General features: G+C 45.8%; 2 protein-coding genes and 1 non-coding gene across 3 annotated transcripts in view; 2 read left to right on the top strand and 1 right to left on the bottom strand.

Moving 5' to 3' along the window:
* Positions 1 to 500: 500 nt before the first annotated feature.
* RAD51C (RAD51 paralog C) lies at positions 501 to 16,937 on the bottom strand. The gene is made up of 9 exons (XM_058817852.1): positions 16,705 to 16,937; positions 15,783 to 16,041; positions 15,308 to 15,474; positions 14,180 to 14,313; positions 11,673 to 11,804; positions 9,505 to 9,571; positions 6,762 to 6,822; positions 4,278 to 4,338; positions 501 to 835 (listed from the first exon to the last, which is right to left on the bottom strand). The coding sequence occupies exons 1-9, from the start codon at positions 16,820 to 16,822 to the stop codon at positions 728 to 730; spliced, it is 1,107 nt and encodes a 368-aa protein (XP_058673835.1). The 5' UTR covers positions 16,823 to 16,937; the 3' UTR covers positions 501 to 727.
* Positions 16,938 to 17,398: 461 nt separating this feature from the next.
* TEX14 (testis expressed 14, intercellular bridge forming factor) overlaps positions 17,399 to 19,440 on the top strand; it is a 40,483-nt gene continuing 38,441 nt past the window's right edge. The window contains exon 1 of the mRNA XM_058817915.1: positions 17,399 to 17,534. Coding sequence (XP_058673898.1) covers positions 17,399 to 17,534 — 136 coding nt within the window. The remainder of the gene's footprint in view (positions 17,535 to 19,440) is intronic.
* Positions 18,286 to 18,498, top strand: LOC131566712 (small nucleolar RNA U3). The gene has a single exon (XR_009275587.1). It is a non-coding gene; the product is annotated as a small nucleolar RNA U3 (small nucleolar RNA).

Raw genomic sequence — 19,440 nt, 5'->3', positions numbered from 1 at the left:
CTTACTGAGACAGGAACATAAAATTATTGTGCTGGATTAAATTCTTTGTCCTTCAGATTCAGCCTTTCATCTCTGTTGTTGGCACCACAGGATAAAGGAGAAGTTCAAAGCAGAGCTTTCACTGTCCTTGACCAAGGACTTTGCAGCAGGTGAGGGCTGAAGCCCCACTCTGGTGTAGCACTGAAAGCTGCATTTCCCTTCCAGCATCCACTGCCTGTGCCCTGCTCTGAGCCTATGGAGAGCACAGTGCTGCATCCAACCTCCTTAAAATTCAGGTACACACAAAGCCAGATGACTGATCCACATGCCTGTCACTAAATGTGCTGTGCTAGAGGCTCTCATTTCATTGTCTTTTTACCCAGGGTGAAAAGATGCAGTTGTGGCTTCCACATCCACCTTCCCCCCAAAAAAAAACCCAAACAAAAAAAGCCCCAGCCCCAAAGCTGAAGCCATTTCTTATAGAAAACATATTTTTATTATAAAAGTACAATTATGCCATACACAAAGGAATTTTGTGCCACAAAAATGTGCACGTTGCAGTCTTAATATTAAAATAAAGTCCCAAGCAGGAACTGAAGTTGGGAATCTCTCAGGCTGCCTTCGGCTGCACGTCCACCCTGGCACTGCTCTCCTGCAGGGTTTTAACCTGACCCCACTGTGGGATCACTTTGGGGTGACTTTGGGATCATTTGGGGTCACTTTGGGGTCATTTGGGGTCACTTTGGGGTCACTGCTGCTTCTCCTCCTCTGTCCGGGGCCGTTTCCGAGGGTTGGGCTCAGTCCCTCCTGTGCTGGCAGGGCCAGCTGGAGGCTGCACATCTCGGAAGCCATGGGGCTGGAAGATGAAAGGGAAATCGTGTCCTAAGGCTTGTAGGGATAGAAAGCATGAGTAAGCAGTTCCCAGAAGATCAGAATAAGGATCATGCTGCCATTTATTCAGGATGAGCAGCCACAGAATGTTTATAGACCAGGTTAAGCTCAGCGCTGCAAACTTTACAACACATGTGCCAACTCATGTCTGCTCATTTTGTTTTTTAAAGATATTTTATTTTCACCAACCAGGCTATCACTTCCATTTTACTGTTTATCACCCCTATGGCTATGAAAAACTGCTTCTCTGTAAATTAACTTATGTTGCCTATTTAAATAAATCAAAAGACAAATCCATCAGCTCCCACAGAAGCAAGGAGATGACTGGATTAATTGCCTCAGTCATTTTCAGAAACAAAACTGTGAATTTCTACAACCTAGGATATTTTTGTTCCATGTACCTACTTAATGAACTGAAAACATCAATGAGACATTGTAAGAGAACAGCAGAGCTGAATCTGTCTCTAGACTGCAAAGACTGTTCCAGCATAGTAATTTATGGGACACAATGGGATGAAAACCTTTGACTGCCAAAAACTAAATGTAGAAGTGAAAACTACAGGCTGCTACTCAGGAGAGTGCTTGAAGTGATCTATCTGGCCTGGTACCACTTGTATTTTCTGTTACTGTAGCTCACAATTTAATTTTTAACCATTTTAAAATATGAAAGATCTCCAAGTCAGTTAGCTAAACATGCCATGGATGCAGATGGAGATGGTGTGCTGTGTGAAGCCTGCAACTCTGAATTCCCATCTCCAGACAAATGCTGTGCAGAGGGCACTGCTGACAGCTCAGTGAAGACTCTCAGTGCAGCCTTAGAGAGGAAAAGGCATTAACCAGAACACAAAATTGCTCTGCTGATCCAAAATGCTCAGGTAGAGACAATGTGGGGACCAGAGCATTTCAGACATGCTGACATTTTGGGTTGGTGCAGGAGGAATGCAGGCAGAATTACCATCAGAGGTGACTCTTCCCAAATGCCAGCGTGTCCCACACCAAGACCAATCCCAAATCCCAAATCCCAACAAAATGTCTTGTTTAAGTCTCCCATCCCTGTATTTCTATTTCTGAATGCCTCACCTCACCCAACCCGGGCTTTTTAAAGGAACAAACAGCAAGAGCTGCTACAAGGGCAGGATCTGTGCAACCCCTCTGCTATTTATAAGCAACTCAAGTGTTATTCTAAAGAGCATAATGGGGAATCTTCAAGTTTAATGTTTCACTACATCTAATCTCTGCCATTTCCCTGAGGCACAAAGGTGGATCTGCAGCCAAGTATCCACTTAATCCAGAATGCTGACTCCCAGTGAAAGCATTCCAAGGGTTAGAAAGGCCAGAACATAAAGCAGCCTGCCCAGGATGGATGTTTTGTGCTTGGCTACAGGCAGGGACCTTGAAAATACAAGAATTTTGTGTACATTTGTGAGGTTTGGTAGTGGCTTTCAGATGGTGAGGATGTGACTGCTGGAACCAAGGACAAAGCTCAGTCTTTCATTTGGAATTGTTCCTTAATATCCTCTGGATTTACACCCTCTGCAGCAAGACTGGCAAGGGCAGATGTGTTTATTACCTGAGCACTGCTCCCAGTGCAGGCCTGGCAGACCCTCCAGAGCTCAGGGAAACACAATTCTAACTTGGAATTTAGATCCTGGGTCTCTGTCTTTCACTACGAAATAATCAGGTCACATTCCTGGGAAATTCAGGTGAATCAGCCCAGCTACTTACTCCCTTGTGCGTAAATCAATTTCCATTTCTATACTGTGCATTTAAGAATGAATCCTTATCAGCCTGTGGAAGGAGGGATTTCATGGGAGAGGAGTTCCACAGCCCCCTCAGAGTGGTGACTGACTCCAGTGTGCTGGGAAGGACAGGATAAAAAAAGCCCAGAGCTCACTCATGAATTTACACATTTCATCAGCTCATGGGTGCTGAGCAGCCCCTTTGCCAATGGTACCAATGCACCTCATCTGCACAATCCTAAGGAATTATTATTTTTTTGTATCTTTTTGTTTGCTGGTTATAGACAAATCTGACCTGGAAACACTGGACATGTATTGACATCTTTCAGTTTAACTATGGAATGAGAAATGATAACAGCAAACTGTTATCAGACCTGGATTTCATTAGAGAAATGGAGATAATACAATTTTTTACTAAAAGAAATCATCTGCTGAAGCAGTTCATCAGGATTAAGGGAAAAACCACAGGGATAATCTTAAATATTAACTAATCTTTGATCAGGATTCACTCTCAAGTCTATTTCAAGATAGTGTGCATTCACACAGAAGAAAGCATAGCTGTTTTATGGTGCTTATAAAAATGAAAGAAAAAGGCAATTAAACTGTCTGAGATAAAATCCATCTGTTTGCCAGCTGGAGAAAAAAGGACTCACATCACATGATCCAAACAACCTTGGCATGCAGTCCCACTTCCCCTTCCAGTCTTTATAAAAGTTTATATTTGCAGTATTTGGTGAATGCATTAATGGGTGAGGGGGAAAACCCTGATTTCTGTTTGAAAGTTTGAGGATCTCATCTGATGGCAGCATTAAAATCTGCAGAAAATGCTATGGCAACGTGTTTCCATGAGGACATGCAGCAAACAGTGATGGAATTGTACCTATGGATGTGACATTTGAGGAGGTAAGAACTGAGTGGTGCTGTCTTTTTAAACCTAAATACAGCTTAGACAGCATGTCTTCTCATTAATATGTATCTAAGCACTCCACAATAGGAAATAATCACAGGATTTAACTGGGGATGAAGAAGGACTCCAGCCATAAGCTGGAAGCTCCTTCTATGACAGGGACAGAAGAGAAAAATCCTTATATTGGCTGGGTGTAGGGTCAGTGTAGGATAAACACAACGTGGGTTACACCACACAGAAAGCAGAGATGGAGAAATACCCATGGAACAAAGCACTGGACAGGCTCTGGAATATCAGGTTTAATTCTGGTCATCCTCATCCTAAAAAGATGAACTCAGCTGGAACAGAGGCAAAAAGCCACCTGAGAAACCACTCCCTACCTGAGCAGGGAGACAATGGTTCAGGTGTCCCAAAATGAAGCTCAGATTGTTCTTGGTACCTGCACTTAGGATAAAAGTTAACTTCAGGGGCAGATAAAATAAACAGCACCAGCAGCAGAACAGATGGGGACAGGCTGCCTGAAACTTTGGTCTGGAAATCAAAAGTATTTTAACTTTGAGTAGACAAAATGCTGGGTCACTTTTCCAAAGAGAAAAAGAGCAAATTACCCCAAAATCTGGAGCTACCCCAGTATAACCACTTCCCTTCAGAAGGCAGCTGGAAAGCAACACTCAGAAAGCAAAGGCCACTGTGAGATTTGTGTGAAATTCCTTTGCAGGTGACATTCCAGCTGGCAATGTCCCTCCCCCAGGGACACTCACTGTGATCTCATAGGCTATGGTGGACTCCTTCTGGCTTGGTGACTTGTACAACGTGGCCAACCTGGGAAAACAAACCCCAGGTAATTATCATTAATTAATACAATAATAAAAATTCCAAATAGCCCAGTGACCAGACCCAAGTTTTCCCACTGTACCAGTGGAATTCTTAGGGATGTATTTTCATATAGGTCATTCAAACTGTGGATTCCCATCCTTACATGACCTGTCAGCTCAAACACAATCTAGACCTACTAAAAAAAGTGAATGATTAATTAGCCTTGTTTCATCACAGTATTTGATGACATTTTTGGAACAATATTCATCATGAATTAATTCCAAATGTCACTTTCTTAAAATGCAAACAAAAAAGGTTTTGAGCACACCTCTTCCCTATCCCATTAATCACTTGTTCTTTGCCCTCTCAAGGATGTGAGAGACCTTCAAGAATTCTTCAAGAATTCCAGCACTTCTAGGGAGGCTTTTTGCAGAGATTTCCCAAGCCTGTCAATATAACCCAGAGGCTGGAGATGTTCTATTTCTAAGCCTGCCCTTGCCACTGACACACAGCACAACCTTGAGAAAATAGTTTCCCTTTTATTTCTCCTCTGACACTTCCCTGATTTGCTGCATTTAAACTCTAAGCAATACACCTTGATTTGTGTTCTACAGCAAATGCTTGCATAATATAGAGAGAAAATTGCACAGCAGCTCAAAAGGAAAGGGGTTTTCAACCCTTGTCAGGGCTGCACCGTGCCCACCTCCCCAAAACTCACCCTTACATAAGCCAATCCAGAAAGTGTTCTGCTCTCTGTAGCAAGACACCCTGCCAAAAATCCTGTTAATTATTTTCGGGGGGTTTTTTCCTCCCTGAGGTGCCTTTCTATTAGAGAGCACGTAATTACAGCCTGAGGAACGCTGCCACTTCATGTTAGCTACACAGGGAATTCCTCAGAACACTCAAATCCTGGGTTATACTTGACAAAATTGCCCAAATGTGGAGCTGCAGAAGCCAGGCTTTCACAAGAGCTCAGCTGGAGCCTCTGACTCAACAGGATCTTTCCTCCCAGCAAAGAGAACTCTTAGAATTAAGCTCTGACATTTTCAAGAGTAGAGAGAAAGGAGGAGACAGGTATCAAAGTGGCCAAAGCACATTTAAAAATTATTTTTAAAAAGGCAATGGATCCTCAAATGATCTTTGTGCCTCAATAACCTGATGTAAAACCAACAAAATCACAATGGAGCATCAGCCTGTGCAAAAATAAGACAGCGCTGAGCTATTTCTGCTTTTACAATTGTATCCAGAATTGCTGTTTCTGCAGGCCCCACTGTACATTAACTGCAGATTTACATCAGTAAATAAGCCAGGTTTGTCTCTCCTTGGCTTGTTTTCTGGAACTTCTATCTGCAGCCTTCCCAGCTCTGTTGCAGAAGAAAAAAAAAGTTCTTTTCATATATAAAATTAACTTTTGTTCACTCTGTAATCATTATGTTGATGCAACTCGTCCTAAAAAGACTGTTAACTAATCAGTGATGTTAATTTAATTCCAAATTAAACAGCCTGCTCTAATCATCCTGCATTGCCTTCAAACTTAGAATTTAAAAACAAAACTCCCCGAGAAAGTGTCACTGCATTTTTCTTTCAAATTCAACAAGCAAAACACTGCACAACAACATTCTAGCACCACTTTTGCTCACTGTTTGCACAAGATTAGGGAATTGCAGCACAGCTCCTTAATCTCAAGCTGCTGCATGGTGATACTGCATAGAGGACAAATTTAACTGACCACGAAAGAGAAATGACCTTGCAATATAAAGAGGGGAAAAAGAACCAGGAAACAGGGGAGGTCTCACTGCAACAAACAGAATTTCACACTGGTTTTTGGAAGGTTCAACCCCTGAGGCTCAGGGTCAGCAGCCTGTCCTGAGGGTCACAGGCCAGGTGGCTTTAAAGCCTTCTTTGGCATCTCTGGCTTTGGACTGACTGGGGATGGAAACACTGAAGCAAAATAAAATTATTCTCAAAGAAATTATAGTGGCTACAACCAACCATGGAGGAGTGGGAGGTTCTTTATAATGAGGCTGTTGAAATTGCACCTCTTCAGAGTGAGGCATAAAAATCACCTTGTAACCCAGCAGATCTATACTTGCACTGAGTCTAGGGCAAAAATTCACATTAAAATGAGAAGGGTTTCATTAAAAAAAACCAAACTATCTTGCAAAATGCAAATAGTAAAAGAAATCCTTGTGTCTGAGCCATGAGGATGTTACACTTTCATAAACCATGGCATCTTGCCAGGAAGAACTCACCAAGAGGAGGAGAAGGAGCCTGACAGTTCAACCCTCACTGAGACAATTCCTGAGCCTTGGGAGCACAGCAAGGCCAGGAGCCAAATTCAAACCTCAGCTTGGCCCCCATGGCCAGTTTGAAACATTCTCCTGTGCCATTCTTGTATTTATGGGGATTTTCCTCCCATTTTCCCTCACCTCTGAGTGTTGTCCCAGTGGAAGATCAAACGGACGGTGGCAGCGTGTCCCCAGCTTTCTCCTGAGGAACACAAAATGACAGATCATTATCTCTCACAACACCAACATCAGTAAGCTGAAATGAAATTAATCTTCAAAACCACCCCATGATTAAAACAAAATCTGCCTTTCTTGCAGTGATGCACCACATCTTTTTCATACTTGCAAGGAATTCACAACAAATAGACCTAAAAAAAGGAGTAACCTCTGTGGTCTGTGTGTTTTACAGAAATCTTGATGCAATACTTCCATATTTCAGAAAATATGAAAAATTTGAAAATATAGAAATATAGAAAATATGAAAATATAGAAAAAAATCATGGATGCCCAATAAGGGACAGGTGCTAAACAAGTCTTGAAAACAGAGGCAGCTTGAAGAAGAGATTTGTCTAATTACTACTAAAGAAGTCTGGTGAGGAGGTCTAAATCCTACTTCAGAACTGTGATATTCTGTCTCTCAGGCATAATTATGAGCAAACATCAGTCCCTTTGGGATGCCAGCTTTGGGAGAAAGTCAACCATTATTAAAGCATTAAGGGCCCCTGAAGCAGTTTTCTGCTTCTGACAGCAAAATGCAAAATAACCAAAAGCAAGCAGGGAGGTGTGGTGGAAAGAGAGAAGAAAATTTAGATTTTTATCCTGCTCCAGGGGCTCAGTCCCAATGTTTCAGCTCACACCTGACCACAAGTCAATATGCAGACATTTTATTGGGTGCTTTTTCCTGTTTATCCCTGTCAGCACTCCAAAGATGGATTGCATTTTAAACCAGCCAAGTCTCCCCTGTCCACCTGCTCTTTGCTGTCCTCCCCTCCCTGGTCTGCCCCACACCCCCAGCCCCTCGTGCCCCCTGTGCTCTGGCATTTATTACAGCACAGAGAAGGAAAAAATAAAATGATCCCACTGTAATGAAGACCTAGATCCTTTAGGCATCTTGCCAGAGCTTGCTCCACTACATCTGAGTTGAGATTAAAGATTTTGGCTCTCAGAGATGGCTCTGAGGCAGAGATCAAAACACATTTTACAATGGCTACAAATTCCACACCAGCAGATTTCCAACTGCACTGAATATGTGTGAAAAATGCTACTGTAAAATGAGATATTTCTGAGTTGAACTGCCTGTAGATTAATATTTGACCTCCTTTCTAAATATATTTAGTAGAAATGTCTAGGAACACCCAGCTTAGCTATCACAAGTGGGAAAGAAAGCTGTCCCCTTCATAAAGCTCCTGACTTAATACCTTGCAGCATCTGTGCTTTTTCTTACTTTTTTTTTTTTTTCCTCATAATTAAGATCTTCCCTTCTGCTCAGGAGCTGAATAAGAGTTTAGAGATTAATGCTTTCATGAAAAAGCTGTTTCTTAGGCTTACCAATCAATGGGAGGAAAAACCCAATTTAGTGATTTTACTTGGGGGTTTGCTGCTGACCCCTCCCTCAAGTTCTGGCTACACCAAACCATGGAGGAGTGGGAGGTTCTTTAGCTTTTATGATGAGACTTTTGAAACACCATCTTTCCAGAGCAGAGCATCAAAACCACTTGGTTAAATATTCTCCCAACTGGTACCAAGCTGCATTTTTGGAAGAGTTCACACTGCTGAGTTTAACAATGCTGTGGTCACACAGGCTGGGGAGAGGCACAGGCAGCTCCACAGGAGGTCATGTCAAATTAATTGTTTGTGAACGAAAATATGCACAAGGCAAGGCAGGATAGCTGGGAATTATAAACTCCCCTGAATGTCTTCACATTCTTTACTGTCCCCATGACTCAATAAACACAACAGCTCCCAAACAATGCTGGCCAGTGAAAAAAGACAGACTCTATTAGCTTTAATTGAGTTTGTAGCCAGAAAGGCTGCCAAAAATAATCCATCAGAGAGCAAGAGGCAAAACTGACAAAAAGGGTCAGATCCTGGGAGCTGGGTCTGCCTGCACAGCTCCAAATTCCACATTCTGCACATTCCTGCAGGAGATGGGCTGTGTTTGTTCATTTTACCCTCTATCTCTGCCAAGTGGTTTGGTGCCTGTACAGACTCTGGGAACATCTTTGCCTTTGTACTGTCCCCTTCCCTCTCCTCTCCAGAGCAAGGGAATCATTACTTGGCTCACAGAAAATGAAGAATTTGTGCCCTTTAAGTGAATCATAAAATAATGCAATGCTACAGCCTGAAATAAGATTGAAATGCTGAACCTTTCCTTAATTTGTAGAAATCTCCACTTCAGAACTGTTTTATTTTCCCCTGTGACTGCAGCAGAAAGGCATGGATGAGGTATCTGCTCATTACAGGGCAAAATTGAGCAGCCTGCAAAAAAAAATCTTTAACCTGGCTCAGGGCAGGCTGTGCCTGAGGATCCCCCACAGAACCTCCCTGTACATCATAGCTGCAGAGAATTCCAGTGATACAGCAAATATGAAATGCCTTTGCAAATAATTAATGGGACATGTTCAAGGGTAATGGGCAAATAAACAATTTAAACTGTTTGGGAGAGGCACTGAACGGATCTCAGGGAATTTAGGGAATTGCAGCTTAGTTTGGGGTATGCAACCATTAAGCTGGGTTCTTTTTTGAGTGATTTAACCTTCTCCTCACCACATCCCTGCTAGAGCTTTACAGCTCTCAGGTACATTTTTGGATGATTTCTCTTTGTACATAAAGCCAAAGGAAAGGAACTCATATATCAATTTTCAACTGAAAGCTCAACACTTACCTAAAGCAGGTACCAATGTGGACTGGCTTTGTCCAATCCTTGTTGTCATTTGGTTTGTCAGAACTACCTGAAAGAGGAAACAAGCAAAAAAAAAAAAATTAAAATCTCCTGGAAATCAGCTCACTGGTGGGAGGGAAGAGAGGGAATTTTCAAAAAAGCTTTTGCAGTTAGTCAGGCAAAACTCTTGGCAACTGTAATAAGGAAAAACTGTAAGTGTGCCTCATCTTTTCAAAACAAATTAAGAGTACCCTGCAAAATGTATGTTTGGTTTGAATGGGAGATTTCTTTCATTCAAGACTTTAAAGAAATCTCAGTTTCTCCCTCCCCAAGGGAGACAAACTCCCCACAACTTATTTATCCCACAGCATTTGTCCTAAATGCTGTTTGGATCTATGTTTAGCTGCAGCTGACTCGCACTGGCCTTCCATGAGGAGCCAGCCCTCAGTCCCTGGGTAAATGAACTTGGTGCTGCTGCTCCCAGTGTGCATTATCTGGTGATTAACTGAATTCCTGTGCCTTGTAGTCTAAAAATGCACAAGTGGGTACAAGACAAAGCAGAATGGAAGTGAACAGACAGAGCGGGGGAGTGTTTTCGCAGCCCCAGTCACGGGTGGGAGGCTCACAGACAGTCTAGGTTAGATCCCTGGCAGAGGAGGGGGTGGCTGAGACAGAGAAGAGCCAGGAATATTAATGACAAAGTTCATTAAAAATGAAAAATTGTACCCATCTAAGACCCTAGAGAGTTCCATTGTTTGACATGCTCAGAGGATTCTTGCTGGAGTAGTTCAGGAAAGTGTGTGAGAGCAAAGAGTTCCACTGAGCACAGCCTGAAACATCACACAGCTGAGAGCCCAGCATGGATATTGCACATTTTAGAGAAGTAACTCATCACAAGTGCATGGCAACAGCCCCAAAAAGGCTCCTCATCCCGCTGCTGGAGAAGGGCTGGGCATCCTGACTCTGAGTCCAGCTTTAGGATCTGACTTCCTTCCATATTAGAGCATCCAGAGCTGCCTGACAAGCAATCCCTGGCATGCAGACTGGATTTAGCCTGCTCACAGCTCATGGAACTAACTCAGACACCACCAACAAGAGGGCAAATCCAAGCAAAACCCTTCCTGAAGCTCTGACTCCTTTAGCAAAAGTGAATTCATTTATTATATTTGTACTAAAGTGCTGCCTGGTTCAGAAGAAATGATTTATAGATTTTATCCTTGACCAAAGGAAAGCATTGTCCACTGACAGCAGCTGCTGTTCAAGGTCACCAGGTACCAAATTGTGGGGGAAAGCCCTCAGGAAACCTGAGGCTGTGCAGACCTTGGAACATCATCTCCCTGGTGCCCAGAGCAGCAGGAAGGAGCTCCACAGCTCATGTCAGGACACTTTGGGAATGCTGGGCTCTTCCCCTCCCACAGCTCCCAGAGGAAGCACAAGAGGAGTTTTATTTTTAGCAGCTTGGAACAAAAGCCAACTGCACCAGAGAGCTGTGGGTGACAAGGTCACAAGTCACCTGGACACCGTTAGAGACACAAGCACCATTTTGAGGGCTGGGGAAGCTCCAATTCCTGAACAATGCTCCTCTGAGCTGTCAGAGACTTCCAAAACAACTTCTGGAACAGCTGCAGCTTCCCAGTGCCATCTGCTGGCTGTGGCTCTGCTGCCTCCAGACCGTCTGTGACGTAAAACAATGCCCAGCAAGGAGCCTCTGGGTTTCCATGGATGCCAATCCAGCAGATAAAGTGGTTTTCCTCCCTAGGAATGCAAATGTGTATTTTTAAACAGAGAGTGGAAAGTTGTGTTGGAACTGCTGAATGGTCCCAGGTATTTTTGTAGGTAAAGTCATCAGAGGAGCATTTCTTGTCCAACCAAATCACTGGAGATGATGGCATTAGAAATGCTGTGCTAACACTTAATTAAGGATGCTATTGATGCAAATTTCACTTATTTTGGCAAGTCTAGGAATTTCCCACCTTTTAGGTGTTTTGCCTTTGTGATCCCTCTATATTCACCAACTAAATTGGCAAGAGTGAATGCAGAGGGCGTTACTGCAGAGGGCGTTACTGCAGAGGGTATTACTGCAGTTTTATCTGGCTATTTAGAGACACATTTCCTTAACTCTTTGTAATAAAAACAGTTATCTTTTGGGCAGGAGGGCTGCCTGCACTCACAGCTGCCCTGTGCTCGTTGGCTGTGATGATGAGCTGCTGGGCCAGCCCGTTCAGCAGCCGCGTGCGCAGCGCCAGGTCCTCAAAGTCGTGGCGGAAGGGAAAGGCAATTCCATCAATCACCACCAGCCGGACCTAAAGGCAGCAGAAAAGATCAAAAACTGTCATTTCCATCCTATAAAAAATGACAACAAACAGCAAGAGTTGTTTTTAAGTGCACTGGAATGTTTTGTTTCATCCTTAGGTGAACACGACTGGCAAAGCTGGGCTTGAAGCCCTGCAGAGGAGAAGCTGGAGAAAATAATCATTGAACAGCAGAACCGTTCTTCAGTCAGCTCTCCACAAACAGCAATTAATTCACCCTCTCCCTCAAAAATTAAATCCAAATCAGAATCAGAATTCAGGCTCTCTGGAGGCACTGCTGAGATAACTCAGCTGTTATCAGTGATCTGCCTTGGAAACACACAGTTTAACAGATGCCTGAAGATATTCCAGGCACACTGCACTGGAGCTGAGGATCTATCTTGCCTCAAGATGTTTGCTTTGCTGAATTATTTCTTTTGTAGCAATCATTAGCTGAAGTCAGAGCATGCTGCAGCTGCTGGCTCATCACCCTCAAGACACTGTACAAACATTAGTCTGGGATTTTGATTTATTTTAACTTCATTTGTTGTGGCTGTTTTGATGACCCAAGTATGAAATACAGGAGGGAGATGGATGGTCTAACAGTGCCTGCATATTCAGATGTCACTCAAATCCTTGGTGTCTACAAGTTCCTGCATTACTGCACAAGATAACAAAGTGGAAACAACACAAAAATCCTGATTTTCTGCATTACTGATTTAACTCCTTACTGGGAAGCCTCTTTATGACTGGAACACACAAGCCTGCACAGACATCACTGTGAAATAGTCCTGGGCCTCCAATTGAAAAAAACCCTTAATTTGCAAAAGAAGATTAAATAGTTGGGATTAAAAGAAGACATCAATCTTATTCTCATTTTCCCTCTTTCCTACAAATTCTTTTCCATGAGTCTGTACATTCTCCTTATGTATCATTTCTTTAAGAACAATGAGTTTAACAGCATAAACATGACTCATGCTAGACAGGAATGTATAGATGGTTATATAACTTGGCTATCACAATTATGTCCAGGTAGGATGCAATTTAGTTAAATTTCTCCCAGAGAGCAGACAGGAAAACCTAAAGTATTTAAAGTGTAAAGAAATCTTGGTAACACCTGCCTTGTCCATGCCAGCTTGGCTCTAGCAGACCTTAAATAAGTAGGTTTTTTTATCACAAGAATATTTGCTAACAGTCTTATATTATTAACAAGATCTCAAACTAATTCATATTTCCAAATGGCACATTTGGACCTCTAACTCTACATCTTTCTCATCTCTAAACCTCTACAACTTTTTCTCTCTCCTAAAAACCCTGAAATCTGGAGGCTTCCTGTGGTCCCAGACTGGGCTCCAGAGGGATCAGACTAATTTCAATAATGAGAGCTGGACTGCAATGAGCAATCTGCCAAATCACTCCTAGCCCATCCAAGGAATCAGCAGAAGGTCTTGTGGTTCTCCTGCAACCTTCAGCACTTCAGGCTGCAGGCCAAGGCCAGATAATCAGCACAGATGGTTCCAGGGAGCTGCAGCCCAGTGGAACTGTGCTAATGAAGCCATGTACTTTCCACAAGAGCAAACACAACAGGGCACCGTTAGTACCTGGCAGGGAAAGGGGAATACCAGACTACACTGAGCACAAGTCAGGCTCCCATCTGTGTATTCCAGAACACCACAGCTCCCATCAATGAAAAATCTTGGAATATGTGCAAAAGACATTCTAATCCAGCACTGATTTGTGCTCTGATGGAACAAGTCACAGTCATATTTCCCAGATCCTGACAGGGAGTGATCTGCAGTGTAGAACCCAGAAATCTGGAGGGGAGGTGGTGAAAATCTGCCTTACAACAGCATTTCTCTAAGACATTAGGTACTAAGAAACTTTCTGGCTGCAGTCCACCCAAGAGTCAAGCTGCAGGCTCTGGTTGCTTGTAGCAACAGAAGATGCACTAAAAAGAGGAGTCACTTGGATGGTGCAGGATATTTCTGATCCTCAGCCATCTTTCAGGGCAAAAAAAGAGGCACCAAGGCTTTCTGATGCCCCCCTCATGGTCAGCACACACCCCCCTGGCTGGCAGGCTCTTGTGCAGAGCAGTTCTGTGCTGATTCACAGCTCAGTGCTCCCAGAAATGGAACATGTGGCAGCACAGACCCAGTGTCCTCAGCTCAGAGTGGAAATTCAGGAGGATGGCAAAAGCAAATTACTCTTGAGAGAAACTGGGATGGGAACGAAAAGGCAAAACAAGCAGAAGGCTTTACATTTGTACTCTGCCATCAGCCAATGTTTCACTGCCAAGCTGACGAGGTACCAAGGTGTTTACTCCTGTTACTACAGCAGACAAAAACTCCTGAGTGTGAAGATGAGTGACACCTCCTGACAAGCCTCACCTTGGAATGCTCTGCCAGGAATTCTGGCAGGAGGTAGACCTGGGCCAGCAGCTCTGTGTAGTCACGACAACGGAAGCAATAGATGTGAGAGAGGATATTTTCCACAGAGAAAGTCTCCAAAGCCTTCCCATGATCTGAGAACAAAACAAACAGACGAGTAACTGAGTCAGGAGTCTGTACGAGCATATTGTTACTTTCATCATCCCACCAAAGCCTGCCCTCCACACATAGCAACAGCAAAGCCCCCAGAAACAGAACAGGCAAGGTAAGGAGTGTGGAAACATATTTTCCATCTGGCTCGAAAGTCAGCAAGGTGGGGAGCAGATGTTATCCCAGCATTTGCACACAGACACACTGGAGCCTCCAAGGGAGGCCTCCAACAATGAAAAATTTATTTCTGAAGCAAGAACTTCTCCAGTAAATCATTTTCAAGCCAGAACGCCACCAGAGGACATCAGGGACTATTAATCATCCCTTGTTTAATATACAGGCAGTACCTCATTTAATACACTGTCTCTTTAGCTCAGTTCAAACAGAAGTTTGGTGCATAAATTCTCCATGAGTAACACAAAAGTTGTGTCCTTATCCCCAGGAGACTGATGACTTAGAGAATAAAACCTTATTAAAAGCAGCCTGGCTATATTGACTTTATGGAGGAGCTGAATTCCAGCTATGGTTTTACTCTAAGGGCCTTCAGCAGCAACATTGCCTCACAAAATTCTGCTGTTCCTCTTTTCTTTCCCTACCTGTTCCTGTGTTTTGAAACAAAACACTCAGTTTTGCTCAACAGGTGCAAATATGATCAATAAGGTGCTGCAAATATGATCATTAAGGTGCTAAAAAATGGAGGAAAAAGAGGAAAGAAGGAAGATCAAATATCAAAATCTGACACGCTGCCTAAAACTCCCAAGATCAAAATGTTCACAAAATCACCCTGTAGAAAAATAATTCTTTTTGAAGTAGCCCAGCCCAGTGTGCTCCAGACACAGATGTAGTTCAGGGTTTGATCCACAGAGGTGGCAATAAAAAGCTGTCGGCAAACACTCCAAAAGCAACACTGCAGCCTATGAGCCACTTGTTTCACTCCATCCTTGCCTCCTCCAGAAAAGAAACAACTTGGCAACCTACCCTCTTCTTGCTGAGCCTCAGCAATGAGGTGGCAGTGCTGCACACAGGCAGCTGCAATGTCCACCACTCTGTCCACCATAAAACTGCCCTCGGTGTCAATGAACACAGCTTCTCCAGCAACGCCCCCAAAGCACTCGGGGATCTGGACATCCACTGCCAGCTGCATGCTGAGAGGGGAAACAGAAACACAGATGAATATCTGCATCCCAGAGCTGTCCCTGAGAAACAGAAACAGAGATCTGATATGGGAAACAGAAATAGAGATCAATATCTGCATCCCAGAGCTGCCCCTGCTCACTGGAGTGATATTCCTGCTGAGGAATACACAGGGAGCAGTATAACCATTATTGTATTTATAATGCTGGAGAAGAATCAGAGATTGCAGTGAGACAACAAGGAAAATGGGCTCATTTCATAACTGAGTTGAACAAAAAGTGGTTCCTGGTTGCACACAAGGCACGGGACAGTGAAATACCACAGCTGGGTTTTGCCAACGCCGGGTGCTCCGCAGATCTCGGTGATTTTTGTCAGCTGCACTCCACCTCCCAGGATGTTGTCCAGTGCTGAACAGAAGGTGATGATGAAGCCCTGGGTTTGCTCTTCTTCCAGGAGCTCCAGGGCTGTGCATTTCCTGGTGGCACCTGATCCCCCAGCCATCCTTGCTGTGTCCCCCTGGCATTCCTGCCTCACCACCTGCAGCGCTTCCAGCGCCTCTTCCCTGGAGATTCCAATTTCTAGAGAAGCCAAAAGCACAAAACACCACTTTTATTTTGCAAGCACTGACTGATTCCACAAAATGTTCCATGTTCACCCTCTCAGAACAACATGCACACAGCCCTGGAACTAATGATGCGATTTTCAAACTGTTATTGTAATGGATAATAAAACTAGAAAATCAAAAACCCAGACAGGTTTGGGTTGGAAGGGGCTGTAAAGACAACCCAGTTCCATCCTGCCATGGACAGGGACACATTCCACTGTCCCAGGCTCAAAACTTCATCCAGCCTGGCCTTGGGCACTGCCAGGGATCCAGGGGCAGCCACAGCTGCTCTGGGCACCCTGTGCCAGGGCCTGCCCACCCTCCCAGGGAGGAATCACTACACGCTCCTGGAAAAAGGCAATTTTCTAACTTCAAATAGACTTATTTTGTTTAAATCACCTAGTAAAAAGAAGAGGAAAGCTGGGGAAAGAGAGATGAGCCTAACAGAATCCCTCTGCTTTCCTGCATCCCATTTCCATCCATCAGTGTCAGCTGATCTTTTACCAGAATCCTCTATTTTTTTATTATTATTATTCACTGTGCCCATTTCCCAGAGGCCTCACTGGGGCCGGAACGGAGAAGGAAGAGGGCCCGGAAGATCCCGGGGAGGCCCCGCGGGGCCGAAAGCCGCCGGTACCTTTGCTCAGGCCGCAGGGCCCGGTGTCCAGCAGCTCCTGCGCCGTCTGGAAGCCGGCGGCGGCGAGGCGTGCGCGCAGGGCGGGGGCCAGCGGCAGCGTGCCCACCTCCCGCTGCATGGGGACACCGGCACCGGGACCCACCGGCACCGGGCACGGCCCGGATCGCTCCGGACACGGCTCGGACGCGCTCCGGACCCGAACCGGGAAAGCGCTCGCTCCCGGCCCCGCCCATCGGCCCCGCCCCTCACGGCCTGGCCCCGCCCCGCCCCACCCTGGCGTGAAGCGGGAGCGCGGTGCCCCCGCGCATGCGCGCTGGCGTTCCCGCGTGTCCGGGCCGTTCGGACGGCTGGTGAGCGGTGCCCCGTGGGCTGCGGGTGTCCCGGGCTCCGGGAGGGGCTGGAGCGGGCATTGCCCACCCGGGAATGCCGCTCGGTGTGTCCCGCCTGTGTGCCCCGGAGACACCGCTGCTCCTGGCAGGGTCTGTGATCTCCCGGTTGTCGCCTCTCCCGTCCGAGCGGGCACTGTTAGGGAGGGCGGGAGGCTGATTTTCCCTTCCATCTCTGGATATTTCTACAGGAAGCAGAGCTAATTTTAAGCTACTGCAGGTTCTGAAGTCACAAATAAGTTCTTTACGTTGAGGTGCTTTGCAGCTTGATGTTACCTGACTTTTCCCAGTTGCGTTCAGGAAAGAAGATGGCTCATCCCATCCCTCTCCCATTTCCATGCCCAGTCAAGCTTGGACGTATAAAAGGAGACTCCCTGGAAGCTGACCTGCATGAGTATGTCAGGGAAGGGAACTATGTGAAAGTGAAGAAGCTTCTGAAAAAAGGTAAAAGCTAAGTTTAGGCAAGTATTGGCAGAAAATATCTACTTTTCCCTGTATTCTTTTATTTCTGGTAAAAAAAATAGCATATTCCTTGTAGAATTCAGCTTTCTGAGTGAAATATATTAACAAAATGATTTATAGCTGGCCTTTTCCGTTAAGTTGGAATAGTTCTTGAATCGAAAAATGTATTAAAGCAAGTTAGTACAAAAGAAAAGTAATCTTTTATAAGTAAAGGGCTCATGACTGAGGCATTGTATACTAAAATTCTGAAAGACAGCTGTAGGAATATTCTCTGTCAATGGGATTTTAGTTCGGATTGCCGAATGCTTAGGGTACGGTTTATACCTTAAGCATTTTGACAGCCAGATTTGTAGCGACATAGTAACAAGGAATTTTTTACATAAAAGCAAATACTTGGTGCAGTTTCGTTTCGGTTTTAGAATCACAAATCTCAGTGGGTTGCGCTGATGGAGAACTGCGCCATCCCAGGGCGGGGCAGGCGGTTGGCGGCGGGCGCGCCTGTGATTGGCCAGCAGGGGTAGAACATGCAGATTAGGGGGGCGTGTCCCCACCGCCGCCACGCGCGGCCGTTCCTCGGGGCCGCGGGCGCTCCCACAGGGCTCGGGGCGCGCTCCCGCGGCCGCGGGGGTTCGGCGGGGCCGCGCCGGCCGCTCCCGGCCGGGGGTTCGGGGCTCGCCGTGCGCTGGGCGCGGGTGGCGGCGGCAGGGGCGGGCGCGGCGGGCAGGGTCGGGTTAAGACTATACTTTCAGGGATCATTTCTGTAGTTGGTCACTAGAGGAGAGTGATCTTCCCTGATCGGCGTCACAAGCCACGAGGAGGAGCGAGGTGTTCTCTCCTGAGCGCGAAGCGGGCGGGCGGTGCTGCTTGGGCAGGGGCCGCTCGCCATTGATGACCGTTCCCGGCCCCGTGTGTGGGGCTCGGAGGGAGAGAACACGGGCTGAGTGGTTTGTGGCCCTTTTTTTTATGTTGGTCAAAAAAGAGAATCAATTCGCAAAGGCGCTCTGGTGACAAGTGCCACAAGCACATGTCCTCTAAATCCCTCCAGGGATGGCGACTCGGCCTCTGCCCTGGCCAGCTGTGCCCGTGCTTGACAACCTTTTCAGTGAATAAATATTCCCCAAATATCAAACTGAAATCTCCCCTGGTGCAACCTGAGGCCGTTTCCCCCTGACTTTTCCGTGCAGGAGGGACAGACCCCAGCTGCCTACATCCTCCTTGCAGGCCGGGGCAGGGAGGGTGACAGTCCCCCTGAGGCTCCTTTTCTCCAGGCAGAGCCCCCTCCGTCCCCTCAGGGCTCGGCAGGGAGAGAACACGGGCTGAGTGGTTTGTGGCCCTTTTTTATCGTGGTTAAAGAAAGAATTGGACAGAACAAAGTGGGATGAACAATCCTTGTCGAGGGGCATTTCCCTCTCTCGTACTCAACCCTCAGCCAGGCTCTCGCTACAGTGGCCTGCAGTGGGTGATCCCCAGGGGAGGGCCAGCAGCCACACGGATTTAGGCTTTATTGAGAGTATTCAGACCAGTGGCATTCTCGACTCATATCTTAGTGCAGGGGAGGGGGCCTTTCTTGTTTAAAAATGCTGCCTCTGATGAACGGGGATGATCACAGAGTGACATGGGACTAAGGGGAACCTGTTCGGGATTTCCCTTTCATCACTTCTAGGAAGTCCGTGTCGGTCAGGTTCCAAATTCTGATGGGCTTTAGGGAGAAACTGCTCCGTGTTGTGCTCTTTGTAGCGTCGGTCCGTGTTGCTCAGGCTGAGCCCAGAGATGTAAAGGCCGGAATTTGTTCTTACTTGTCCATGAATGCCACCCTGTCAGCGTCGGGAGAGGCTGGGAGCCCGCGCATCGCCCCGGCGGCAACCGTGCCGCGCTGGGGCTGTCGGTA

The sequence above is a fragment of the Ammospiza caudacuta genome, chromosome 20, assembly GCF_027887145.1.
Source record: "Ammospiza caudacuta isolate bAmmCau1 chromosome 20, bAmmCau1.pri, whole genome shotgun sequence".
Taxonomy (NCBI): domain Eukaryota; kingdom Metazoa; phylum Chordata; class Aves; order Passeriformes; family Passerellidae; genus Ammospiza; species Ammospiza caudacuta.
The sequence above is the reverse complement of the archived record's forward strand: the minus strand, read 5'-3'. Positions and strand labels throughout refer to the sequence as shown.